The 13,532-nt window shown below is 40.3% G+C and overlaps 1 protein-coding gene across 7 annotated transcripts in view; it reads right to left on the bottom strand.

Moving 5' to 3' along the window:
* The window catches only part of PALM2AKAP2 (PALM2 and AKAP2 fusion), a 270,078-nt gene that overhangs the window by 49,617 nt on the left and 206,929 nt on the right, over nucleotides 1-13,532 (bottom strand). The window contains exon 1 of one of the 7 annotated variants that reach the window (XM_038124421.1): nucleotides 2,542-13,231. The exons of the other annotated variants lie outside the window; for them this stretch is intronic. Within the exon in view, the coding sequence (XP_037980349.1) occupies nucleotides 2,542-2,601 (60 nt within the window). The 5' untranslated portion in view covers nucleotides 2,602-13,231. Of the gene's footprint in view, nucleotides 1-2,541; nucleotides 13,232-13,532 lie in introns of those variants that run through there. 7 annotated transcript variants of the gene reach the window in all.

The raw sequence follows: 13,532 nt of genomic DNA, 5'->3' as shown, positions 1-13,532 counted from the left end.
GCAAAAGGTAATGTGAAACTTATTACTGGCTTGACTAGATTAACTCACTGCAATAGAGAAATGCAAATAAGTAACAAATCCAAATATTTATATTAAACTGCACTGTTTATTTTAAAACCACAGAGGGCAGATTTATGCATGGGGGGCTATGAATATCTTCCACACTGTTGCCATACCTGAAGTTTTAAACCATTCCAGCATTACCCAGAGAGAATCCTGTGGAATTCAGACTTTCTGAGCACAGCTCTACATAACACTTCCCAGTTTGATCCTGGTCCACGCACATGTGTTATGAATGGCTGGTATGCAGACAACAAGCTATGATTTCATAGCCTGGCACAGTCATAGCAGGTATTACTTCATGCATATAGGGATGCAGTATCACTTTTTTTGGAAGAAGTCATCTCTTGCTGATTTTGAGTAAACAATTATGGAAAGAAAGCTCAGAGTATCACTGAGAGTATCACTTCATCATTCCAATGAAGTGGCCGTCCTCCTGAGGAATTTAAATTAGAACAGAAATACACATATTCCTATCTGAGCTGGTATCACAACCACAATGTTGCACTGCAAGGACAGTAAATGCATTTAATCTTTTAACCTTTTTTTGACAGCAAGTGCACACTTGATTTCATTTGATATGAGTGTTCCCCAGGCAGCCTATTTAATTTTTGGCTTAGGCAATATTCTGAGCTGAAGCCCAGAGATTGAACTGCAGCCAATGCTGGCAGCTGGCATTCTGCTTTCTGACACCTTAATGCATTTGGATACAAACATTCAAAATTTATTATCATTGCTCTAGTACTTGAAGAGTTCTGTACAGCATAAAATTCAATGAAGAATGCCATGCCTTCAGGGACCCACTGGACATATGGCCAAATTTTCTTTTCATCTATAGCTTCTGGTAATATATTGGGTGCTTCAGAAATGCTGTAACTTATGACTGTGGAGCTATGTTAAAATAGAAACAGGGAAAAAAAAGCACTTCATCAACTTTCTGAGATTTTTTTTCAGTGATGCTTAAGACACCAGGGGAAAAAGGAAGGGAGAAACTGCTGCAGAAATTGTGGTTAGATAACTGCTAATTGTGAAAGCCATACAGTGCAGATTCATAATTATCCACAGGTAAGCTCTTATGATATAGTAAGGAATAGCTGTGAAACTAAAGTCTCTGCTGAAAGAGACCCCAGAGCCAGCTAAGCACCGGCTGCAGGGGGAAAATCTGCAGAAATACCGACCCTTTGGAAGCCCTGGGCTACCCTTTTTACAGCACAAAATCCCACCTCTATCCCAAAGAAGATTACGTAATGACTGATAAGTGATCTATACAATCTGTATAGTTGGATCCTTTAAGATAAAAGGATTAGAAAGGGAATAGTCAAAATGGACTTAGCCACAAATGCAAACTGTCCTCATATAGTACATAGGTCTTGCTCATTCTGTTTTTAAGTATGCACTTTCTAGAGAGACTGCTACAAAAAAATCAGTCTTTAAAAATCGTAAAAGCTAGTGAGATACAAGACTTGTTAGATGTAAGAATAAAATGGTGTAAATAACATTTTAATTTTGATTTGCCTCTTTCAAGCAGGAAGACAGAAAAACACAGATCAGGAGACAGTATTTAGAAACCATAATTTCCAGTATTTTGCTGCAACTTTTGAACCTATAAACCTTTTTTCAAAGTTTAAAGTTTTTTCTGAATTTGGAACTTTGAAAGAAGACCCATACCAAGTATTTCAAGAGCTGTGATAAAATCAGAAGAGCCAGGAAATGCAATAGGTATTTTTGAATTGCAAACTAACTCTTTCATATTAAACGCCATCAGAGACTAGTGGACTGGTTTAATGGAAAAGAATACTGCCATGTACTGCGAGAATAGGTGTACAAATAATGACAGCCAAATTAATTTAAGGTTACACTTTTCAGATGTCAATCTTGACCATAGTTGTTCTACTGCTACACTTAATGGTACTTTCATGAATCCTCAACACTAAAGGTATTTTTTTTAAAAACAGTTTAGAAGACAACTAACAATTATTAACCAACTAGAGTGACTTAGAATCAGAAGTTCTGGAGTTCATTCTCCGACCTGCTCCCGACTTGCTGCTTGACCTTGAATAAAATACCTAATCTATCCAGACTGCCATCCTACTTTAACATGTGTCTCCTAAGACTCCTATGAGGTTTAATTAATTAATCCATCTCTATAAATCTTTCAAAAGCTTAAGGATGGAAGGGCCTATGGAAATTAAAATTATTAACAATATTTTATTTTCCTACATAGAGGTAAACAGTGATGTATGTTTGATGTATGAATACAAATGCAGAGACACATAAACATACACAGCATGTTTTCATAAAACTTCTGACTTGCTCCCTCAAGTTACAGCAATTTGGAAACACGCAGTGAAGGAAGGAACAAGACACATCCCTACAGATCCTTAATTTTCTGTGTAGCTCTAACACTGCCTCCCCTTCACAGTACATTCATAAAATTACAAATTATGGTTGTTTAACATTATGAAAATAAATCATTCTTACCCTCAAACCCTGCTCCATGGACAAGCAGAGGACCTGCCAGGGTGCTGTGTACCTGAACATGTTTGGCCCCTTTTGAAGACAGACAAATAGCAAAAGGCACACAAGTCTCTCAGGTCTTCGTGCTGCTCTGCATCTGAGGGATGCTTAAATAAAGAGAAATCTTTCAGATGAACTCTTCAAGGGCCACTCCAGCAGACTCTAAGACAGTGTTACAGCCATTCCACTTGCACCCTGAGGAACTGAATAACTAATTCAATAAGAGGCTTTTTTCCTTGGGAAGAGCTTAGCTCAAACTCAATTAGCATAAATAGGATGATAACCTTTGAACCTCCCACTCCTCCTCTTGAAGGAGAGGATGGTGGACAGCATGTCAAGTCAGGGTTGCTCCTTCTCCAGCAAATCTTTAATTTGCTTGTATTTCCATTGCAGACTCTACTTTCATTGGACTCTACTTCACAAGTCCAGAAGCAGCTATCAGGGATAATCTGCAGCTTTGCTTCTTTATTTTTGCTATTACCTTTTAGCCTGACTGAAGGGAATTCCCTCTTCCTCTTGTAAGGAGGGATTCCCTCCTGCCCCTGTCTCTGGCATCCTGATCTCTACTTTGCAGTCAGCACCATAATAAATTCATACAGAAGCTGCTAGGATCACTCTCATGTTACAATCACCACAGTAAAAAAAATTACCACCCTAAATGAGACTGAAAGTTTCTTCCAAAATACCCCAATGTGAGGTCTGTGCAACACTGCAAACAAGATATAATTCAGCCTTGCTTATGGTTACATTTTTCTTAATGTATAATTAAGATGATACATTGGATTATAATTTTTGCAGGTAGAGAACAAGGCCGATTCTCAAATAAATTAAACTGTCAGAAGAGGAAAGCTCAGTTATTTTCTACTTTTATGTTATTTCAGTGATGAATCAAAAAGGCACCTGTCAATGCTACAGTGGGATGCTCTCTATACACCAGCGCCACACTTGCTTTTAAGGCAGTTTTTTGTAAGCATAAGCCATCACAGATGCAAGTCCACACAAACAGATCAAACAGGTTTCTTTCTTTAGCTTTGACAGAGGAAGAAGTCATTTTAGATTTATATTGACTCAAATCTGGCTCAGCGAACCTCAATATTTTATCTCCAGTACTTGTACTGCAGCAGTGACACCCAAATAAATTACAGGGATGCAGGAAGAACTGTACAAGAATTGTCCCTATAGCTACTCCTACCCGAGAACTGAGGCTGAGCACAGCACTGCTTCCCCTCAGCTCATGTATAGAAAGCAGTCATAGCAGAGTTCTGTGAGTCCAACTGGAGCACAAAAACCAGCAGAAGCACTCTCACACACAACTGCACAACTGTTTTGTTGAGAAAATTCGCTGAGAAAATGTACCTCTTCATAAATATTTTGTCTTTCTTGACAGAGGAGGGACAGACAGCCACCTAGACACTACTAAAGCACTGATTTCACCACGTACTTGGCAAAAAACAAACACACCTGAGGTCTGGACACGGATTACAGGAGAACTTAGGTTAAAACACAAGTTAGAGGAAGTGCTGCCTTTCTGCTAAAGTAACATTAAGTTACTTCAGTATGGCCAAGGGCAGGGTTGTGGATTTTGGTGAGAAATGGTCATTCTACACATCCTTTGAAACCTCCCATGGCCAGATTTGCAAACAAATGATGTGGCAAAGAAATGAGCCCACCCGCATGCATCTTAATCTTGTACTTTCTTAATGACTTCCTTTTTTTCGTTTCTCTTGTCAAAGGCTGTGTGCCTTGCTCATTACCTATACAAAGTCTATACCACAGTATTTAACTCTACTGTTGCACAGTATTTAACTCTAAATACCACAGTATTTCAACTCTAAAGTTAGATGAAAATATACATACAGAATGGATCAACCTAAGTACCAAGAAACAATCCTGCAGACTTGACAGCGAACCAAGTCCGCAAAAATACCTGAAACCCAGGAGATCCTCAAGAAAATACTAATGACAAAATGTTTTGTCTTAACATAGAATATGAAACAAGCTTCCTAAAAAGAAGACCTCGGATCTTTGATTTTTGTAGTGGAAGAACTGAATGCTCCTGAACAGCTCAGAAATTTGCTAGCTGAAAATATTGTGATATATCAGCCATATTTAGAACAGTTAATTAACTGTGAAAAACACACTGAAGCTGCTTTTACATCTTTTGCATTAAGAAGAAAGAATTCACACAAGTGAACAATTAAAAATGCATAATCTGAACTTTCATGACCTTACACCCATGCAAATATAATTTGCTTATTCTCTGCAAAAGTAAGCCATCTTTCGCCCTTTTCATTCTATGCTTTCCCCCTTTTCTTTTTAATTAGAAAAGAAACTAGGACGCTTCAGCCCACAGCCAATTTTAAATGAGATCACAGAGCCGCTGATGCTAATATAAACATTCACATATGAAGATCAGAAAGTCAATGCAATAGCTGACTTGTCTTCAGGGAGAAAGAGTGAACAAACACACTAAAAGGGAAGTCACAGAGATATGACTGTGCCATCCAAGCCGGGTCTATTGACAGAGAGTACATGCTAATGAATGCCCACTGTGTCTGAAAGCCCATCATTCTTCCCTTTTGCCAAAAATCATTAACACCAGGGGAGAGCTTCCCAGGGCTCGGAAGTCAAAATACAAACACAGTGTTTCTTTCCAGCGGCTAGCTGTCAGAAGAGTTAGTGTTGAAATCTTCTTGGAAAAGGTAGGCAGGATTTACAGCAGCAGCAATGCAAAATGCAATCGGTCCTTGGAGGAGAATGCAAAGCACGTACCAATAGGTATCACGCCCACATTAAGTGGTTTTTGTTTCTCAAGCTAGGGTCATTCAACTTCCTGTGAGATTCTGACAGCACAGGATTTACTAGTGCTGCCCTTCTACTCCTCCTTCTTTTATTTCCCAATAAATACAAAGCCTTAGGATAAGGTTAAGAATTTATTCAAGCTGATGAAGCCAGAAAAGTTGTTTGTCTTCCAGTTGTCCCTGAGTAAGGAAGATGAGACACTGCATCAAAGAGATAAAATCTCCTGCTGTGAAAAATGCATGTCTCTAAACTATTAGATTGGAATTTATGAGATCAAATTCAATCCCAGGCTCTGACATCTTGGACAAAATAACTTAATCTCAGTGTCTTTTATCAGAAAGGTGTCTATAGCACATCAGGAGTTGTATGCAAAGAGTATACTTATAAGGACACCTGCTAATTTGTCTCCTTCTTTGAAGACTTCAGGACTAATCTCTCACATAACATCAGTGAATGAGGTAAGTATACATATGGTATCTTTTTCTTTTGGTATCCAAAGAACCCAAGAAGAAAAGACACCCAAGATTTTCAAATTTCTTTTTCCATTTTACTGCCCATTAAAATGGTTCATTGCATTTTCCTGGTCTCTCAGTGCCGCACTGAAATGCAGCAGCTTATGCAGTAGAGCATATTCTAGATACAGTGCCAGGAGTGTGAGGAAGACCTCCACTTCCCTTCCTCTGCTCAGCATGCCTGACACTTTACACACGGGAACTTCAAATTTCCTGGAATGCCTTTGTTTTTGTCCATGCTATATGCATGTACAAACACAGAAGGGAGAAATAAGGCACCACTGTGCTCTCTTATTCCCTTATAAAAGGAAGGGAAAAATTCATACCTGTCCTACAGAACATAGCCTGGCTGGCAAAGGACACTGCCACATAAGAGCCAGAGGCTCTCTCAGTCTTGGCCACGAACACTCAAAGACTTTAAATAATCACAAGGTATGACAATTGCAAAATACATGGTTTGATGATGTGAAATTTGGACCAAAGTACTCCGCAGTCTAATCCTGACAAATATCCATCTGTAATTACTGAATGCTGTGAGCACTTTATCAGAAAAACACAAACTGCAGAATTGAACAAGAAAGCCCAAGAATTCAGCCTGGTGAGCTCAGGAAAGAGTGACAAGTATTTCTAGTATGCAGTACTACTATACTGCTGCTCTTCAGTTCCCAGAGCAAGAATTCTCCTACAGGTATAAACCCCTCATTTTTCATTCCTGCCTCCAGGTTGGAATGGAGTAAGATAGAAATTTTAAAGCAGCTAGTCTCTATATCCCCAGAATTAAATTTATCATTTTGCTCATCTTACCTCTTCTGTTGCACAACATTTCATAATCCCCATTTTTATATATGACACAAAAGAGCATATTCAAAGCTATCTTTATCATCAGACTATATATGCAAGATGTCACAATACACCAAAAACATGCAGTATCAGCAATATGAAAAGCCTGTCTTTTCCAATCGTATATCTCAAAGGCTAAGCAAATTTTCATAAACAAATAGAGAAGCTTGAAAAGAAGCAGCAAAGTTTTGTCCAGAGCCTATATGTGAAGCATGGAGAATGCAAAACTAGAAAATATCCTGTTGCTTTGTGGAAGAAAATCAAATTATTATGCAGGTATGCTAATGATTGGATGCTGAGCCCAAAACACTGGGTTTTTTTCCTTTTTTTTCCATTTTTTTTTCAGTCAGTCTAATAAAATAAATTGTTTCTTCCTACATAACCCATCTCCATTGTTTTCTGGTAAACCTCTGTGGATACAACACTTGCTACTATTACTCAATGTCCATCTTCCTTACATAAAAATGCCACCATTTGAAGACAAGAAATGTGTAGTGGGAAAACAAGAATGTGTAGTGATGAGACCATCAGCTAGTACTAGGTGCTCCAAGGAGCAATAACATAAGGAGTATTTCAGTAAGAGCAGACGGAAGGAGCTGCCCACTACTAAATAATTTTCTCAGTACTTAGAAAAACTTGTTCCAACACAATAAAAGGTCTTTTTTTAAAATATTTTAAAGTGAAAACATGTAGGTGACTACGGGCTGGACTAACATGATCTAGAAAGAATAATTCAGATAAATAGAAGGAACTTGAGGAGCACAATTTTCTACCTTCTGTTTGAAAGAAAAAGCAGTAAGAAAAGGGGTAAGAAGAAGGTATTTTGTCCAAATGCTCAGCAGCTATACTGAATGTGACACTGGACTGCATTTTTCAGAAGGAATGCATGAGATCATGAAGGGTAAGATCTTAACAGTCACTGATTGCAAAACTTCCCTTGAATACACCAATTTGTGCACTGCAAACAACTAATGATGATATTGAAGCATGATCAATGAGGTTTTCACGTCATACAGAAATTACTTGGCTTGGTGAAGATATATAACAGCTTCCCAGCACGTTGTCAAACAAATCCTGCCACCAAAAACACAGGAAGAAGACATTATGCAATCCCCAGTTCAGCTCTAGGTTCTCTAGTTTAGCTGCTAAGGCATGGCTCACAACACAAGGAATTTATCTGGCTGTAGAGTGCAAGGAGCTTTAGACTGCGCTCATTCACTGGTATTCACATGGCTCTCCCTAAGCAGGAAATCCCTAATTCTCACTCATATTCTTTCCAAAACAGATACAACTGCAGCTTGACCACCTTTTAACCTCTGAAAGACCAAAAGCCAAACATTTTTACAAATGAGAAAGATGACAAAAATCCTGAAACTACTGTAGAAGAGGAAACTCTCTTAAAACCTTCACTGAAACTGCTGTGGAGGGAAGAGAGATCATCCTGAGACAACCAATGTGAAAGATCAGAAACAGAATATAAGGGTGGAATTTACGTACATTGTCTGTCCTGGAAAATACTGAGTGACTGTGTAACAGTTCTTTTCAGGTTTTCTAGGATGTCCCTATCTAGGTAATATGCCAAGTGTATCCCTGGGCTTTCTACAAAAGGAATGATGCACTAATCATAGAACTGCAACCTCTTGTGGTTTAGCAGAAAATATCACAAGCACTTAGATGACAACAGTTAGGATCATGTGTAAGTCACCATGGAAAAATTAGCCTACTTGAAAGGTGCTGGCACTGTGGTTTTGATACTGACGCAAGGACAGTAGGCAGCCAGTCACATGGCACTGACAAGCCAGGCCAAAGGAGCTGCTGGCATCCTGCTCACCTCTGCCTGGCTATGCTGGGTTTGGCTGTCTGATGATATGGCTGAAGAGCAATCTCAGTAAAAAGAAAGGGAAGAGTGATTTGTATCTAAATTCAGATTCCAACTGAACAAACACACACATTACGCAGCATAAATTGACACTGCAGTAGCCTAACCATCATACTTACCTTGGGTGGTCAGCTAGCAAGCCACCAGCTCAACTTCCTCCCTTGTAATCCTGTGAAATTTGTACTGCTCACAGTTTGAAGTGGTGTTTGTGTACAGCTCAAATACACAAATGTGCTTTCCATTTGCAGTATCTTAAGCTCCACTGCAAAACTGCTTCAGGAACTTAACACATGCATGTACTGACAGAAGAAGGAAACAAGATTTCCTATGTCATCTAGTCCCATCACTGATTATGGCAGGAAAGTGTGACAGTTTATCATCTTCATGAAATTATTCAAATTCTGTCTTAAAAAAAAAAAAAAAAGCAAAGAAAATTTGTCCCCATTGTTGCCATGGCAGTGTTAGTCTGATCCTCAAGGGCTGGGTTCTAGTTTCTAGTGGACATCTAATATCTAGTTCTCTGTTTTGTTTTTTTTTCAATACTGACCATTTGATTTAATAACCTACTGCCCTTCTTGTTGTTTCCCTCCCTGATGCATACATAAACTTTTGATACATACCAGTCTAGATACCAACTTTCTAGATTAAACAAGTAAAGCTCCTTTAATCTCAAATTTATGTCAGGCTTTCATCTTTTGGCTGTCCATGCAACTACTGCAGTGTCAAGTCATGCCCTTATCCCTTTTGTCCTGACTAGCAAGTATCATAGCCCAAGAGGGAAGAAATTCTCTTTGTATTGTCCCATAAGGAAAGTCAGCCCTCAGAGAAAGCCCTGGGTACATAAGGAAAGTATCTATATAGAAAGTGTATGGGCAAAAATAGATGCATGGCACAGGAGGTGCTGGCAGTCGGTGGCAGTGCAGGAGATGCTCACAACTGTGCTTTCCTAATCCAACAGGATTATACCAATTAAAAGACAACAATAGCTGCAAGCAGATGGACATTTCAAATACAAACGTTTTCTCCAAAACTGGTAGCAGCAGCAACAGCTGTGCTGAAATGGCAATGAGTCAGTGCACCAAGAAACAAAGAAAGTATGTCATCCTTCATGGACTGTCTTACACTTGCTCTTCTCTGACGGCCCGACACAATTTCTTACCCTCTAATTGTCTTCCAAGCTCAACCGACACTGAGCTAATGAGTGAATGATTAAGCACCAGCCCATGCTACTCTATGCCCTGGATACAATTACCAAAGTTACAGTGCCAAGCCAAACACTTGCAGCTCATTTCCTTTGCATGAAATGGCATCAAAAGGGAAAAACAAAACGGAGGATGCTCACGCAACCACTTTGTTTACAGGAGAGAAAGTTTCAGCAACTTAGTGGGGAACTTGGGGAGAAAATCCCTTCACCCTTTGCACCATGCTCTAACTGTTCGTGTTGGAGCAGCCAGCACCACCACAGCCATGAAATCAGTCGGACTGTCAGTTCCACGGCACTGCCCTGCCACAAGTAATTTCAGAATGCAACAAATAATTATTAGAAATATGGATCCAAGCCTCTCTGAATCGTGTGCCATACCCCTTACCCTCCTATGAGCCCCAGCCCCTGCCACCTCCCGGCCCTACCAGCTCCACCCCTCCTGGCATCTTATTCCCTGCTGTGCCCTGGTCCCTCTGCCAGCACCTCTGCTGCATGCCTGAGCATGGGAGGGGCACTGCTGGCACTATCTGCAGGCATTCAGAGGCTCCGTGCCCAGCTGATTTCGAGGCTGCAGAGCCTTGTGAAGGCTCAACAGAGGTTACCCCTGCACGGGTGCATGGATCTCCGTAGAACAGCGCCCTTGGCACAAACTCTTCGCAGCTATGGCTGCGGAACTGGGTACGAAGGAAAACTTCTGCTCTTTGTTCACTCAAGTCTCAGCCTCCCTCCTAAAACTTAACATAAAGCCTACATCTAGGTCTCACATGCACCACTTTTGCACTACCATGGAAGGTGGGAAAACGGAAAGAAAAAGTCTCAGCAAGAAAGCCCCCAGCAGCTCCAGCCACATGAAAATGTTCCTGTTCACCAGCCTGTCTGAGAAAGTTCACCAGCCATATGACATGATTTTATAATGGCTTTTACATTTGCTTTTTTCCATAGGAGTAATACCCTACGTATTTGTGCCAAATAAGGTGTAATATGACAAAATCATTGGAGAAAAAGCTGCCAGTTAAATCTTTAACATGAAACTCATCTTATTTTCCTTGGAGTAGGTACATGTTGCATCCTTTTACAAAAAATACAGTTTCTAAATGCAACTTGGGTCAGTCTGGTGACTGGGGACCAGCTTCACCCAAACCAAAAATGTTTGGAACTTGCAATGTATTAGCCTCATCTCACTTAAGTCCTTCACGGCTTCTTCCCACCTTGTTTTGATCTTTCATTTTATTGCAAAACTGTGTCTTTTACTGTCTAGGTTCTGTCCTTCCAGCAGTGACCTCTCACAGCTGATGGTCTGTGCCCTACTGAGATTTTTGGAAGACAAGCTGTGTCGCCAAAGGACATAACCAGGCACTGTATCCTCAGATAAAGATCACTGAAGAACCACTGGTGGATGAAGAACAAAGATACAGTAATTCACCCCATGACAGGGCTGCATATAGAAATCTCATCTCAAGAAGAAGAGATATTATGACAACACCATGATCCTAGTAGTTTGGTTTTCACAAAAGTAAAAAGCAGGAGGAGAAACACCAATGTAGTTCCAGCTGTGTCAAATTCTTACTTGTCATTTCAACTAATAAATATTCCATTTACTTTGGTCAAATATCCCTCCACATGTGTCAGGTATTTTATATAGAGTTTTGATGAATTCTCAAAATCTCTCTTAGCCTACCCTTGTCACTCCTTCATTTTTTACCAATTCACAAAGTCTTGTCCCATTTCAAAATCTCAGCAGTCACAACGGCCTCCCATCATGTGCAGAGCACTCATCTGCTCCAGGGCAAGCTCCTTTCCTCTGAATTCTCTGAACAATGTGTCTTTTCTTCACCCTTTTAGCCCAATCCCTTTAAAAACTGTTAAATTTTGCAACAGGATTTATACAAATCCCCTCATTTTCTGGTAATTAATTAGTTATAATAAAGCAACATTTATATATAAGCTATGAAAAGTTACTGCACAGCCTCTTGAACTCTTCTTACACTGAAAGCTTTCTACTAAAAGACCTTCTCTGAGAGTAAGTATGGAATCTGTGCGGAGTTCCCTGCTCCCATCTGCTGACAGATGCTGTGAGACCGTTGCACTAACTTCACCCACTTCCAGTGTTTCCAGCAGGTAGCACCATCTGAGTTTTTCTTACAGCGACTGAGATCTTCCCTTCCTGGTGTTAACTGTGCTGAACTATGTCTGCTCAGGCCAGGCAGAGGCTGAGCTTGTCCCAGCTTTCCCTTATGTCAGATGTTGCTGCTGCAGGGCACAATTAGGGGAAATAACCTTTGGGAGGGGGAGGGGGAGGCAGAAGGCTCCTTTGGTGTATACGCAGATGTCTTTGAGTGCTCATACACACACACACACACACACACACACACACACACACACACACACACACAAGTCTATGCCTGTATTGGTGCACAAGAATATATATTCTGGCTGTGTCGACCAACAAGTGGGTTTCTGGTGTGCTGTTAACAGTAACTTCGTGTTGCTTGCACAAAATGCCACTTTGTCCCTGCCAGGATGGATAAAGGCTGCTATTGTGCAAGAATCTCACTTAAGATATGGAGCATTTTCAAGGATGAAAGCACTCCAGTCACTGCAACTGCCTAGAAATCCAGCAGTGGGACTAATTCCCTGACTAATGCCATACGGTAATACCTTTCTGGAATCACTTGTTACATGCTGCTTTTTTGCCCACACTGATTAGCCGCCACATACTAAGACAAAAATACCTGCCACTGCTATTGAACTCGTAGCCATATGGTTATTGCACCAGCTCCTCCAACAATCTGGCTGGGTGGGCTGTATGGGTATGAGGAGTGGCTACGCATCACACAGCCACAAATGCTCCTTTGGCTCAAGACACTGAGACCAGTTGTGCCTTTCATAGAGGTCTGTTATGTCTTGAAATGTCTTTAAGAGCACATGTGAAGAGAGATGCTGAAAAAAATCAGTCTAAAATCCCAGATTCAGTTCAAGATATTTCTTCTGTCCATTCAACAGTTTTTGGCTGAGGTATGATGCTATTTGCAGACTTGGTGCTGCCATTCACAGTGAGGGGCATAACGCAAAGAGAATGAAGATGTGCTAGGTTAGAGCCATTTAGACAGGGAGACTGATCTAACCTATCTTTCACAGATAAGATCCAAACTTGATGATGCTGTATATGGAAATAACCCTTGTGCTTGAAGACCACCTACATTTCACCTCAAGGTATTTTTTAAGGTGTAAGAATAAACAAATATTGAAGTATCAGTCCATGAAAGTCAAGAGAACTGCAGCTGATCATTCAGCTACACTCATTTGAAACCAAACACATGGATTTTAAAATCCGGTAGCTAATACAATAATCACTGAACGCAGATAGAGAATGAAGTAAATATGAGTTTTAAAATGTAGTTTTCAATTGAAAGGTTACAAAGAAGAAAAAAGTCAATTCACTGATTTCTCTACCTTAATCTTAAGTTTAGCATTGCAGTTTTGTGAGTTGCTCCTACATGCCTTCAGTCTGGATCAGACACTTCTGCCCTCCTGCAGAGGGAGAGGGTGCTGTGTGCTCCTAGTGTTGTCAAGGAAAGCAAAACACCAACAGTTGCTACCTCGTGTAATTTGCAAACAACAGCTAAGGACAGGTGAGAGTCAAAGCTGTGTGGAACCAATGTTTTGCTAATTGCAGCACCTTTGGATGTAACCAGCCAGAGTGCTGGCTGTGAGTGAC

This window comes from Motacilla alba, chromosome Z, assembly GCF_015832195.1.
Source record: "Motacilla alba alba isolate MOTALB_02 chromosome Z, Motacilla_alba_V1.0_pri, whole genome shotgun sequence".
In the NCBI taxonomy this organism is placed as follows: domain Eukaryota; kingdom Metazoa; phylum Chordata; class Aves; order Passeriformes; family Motacillidae; genus Motacilla; species Motacilla alba.
This window is presented reverse-complemented; position numbering and strand designations above follow the sequence as displayed.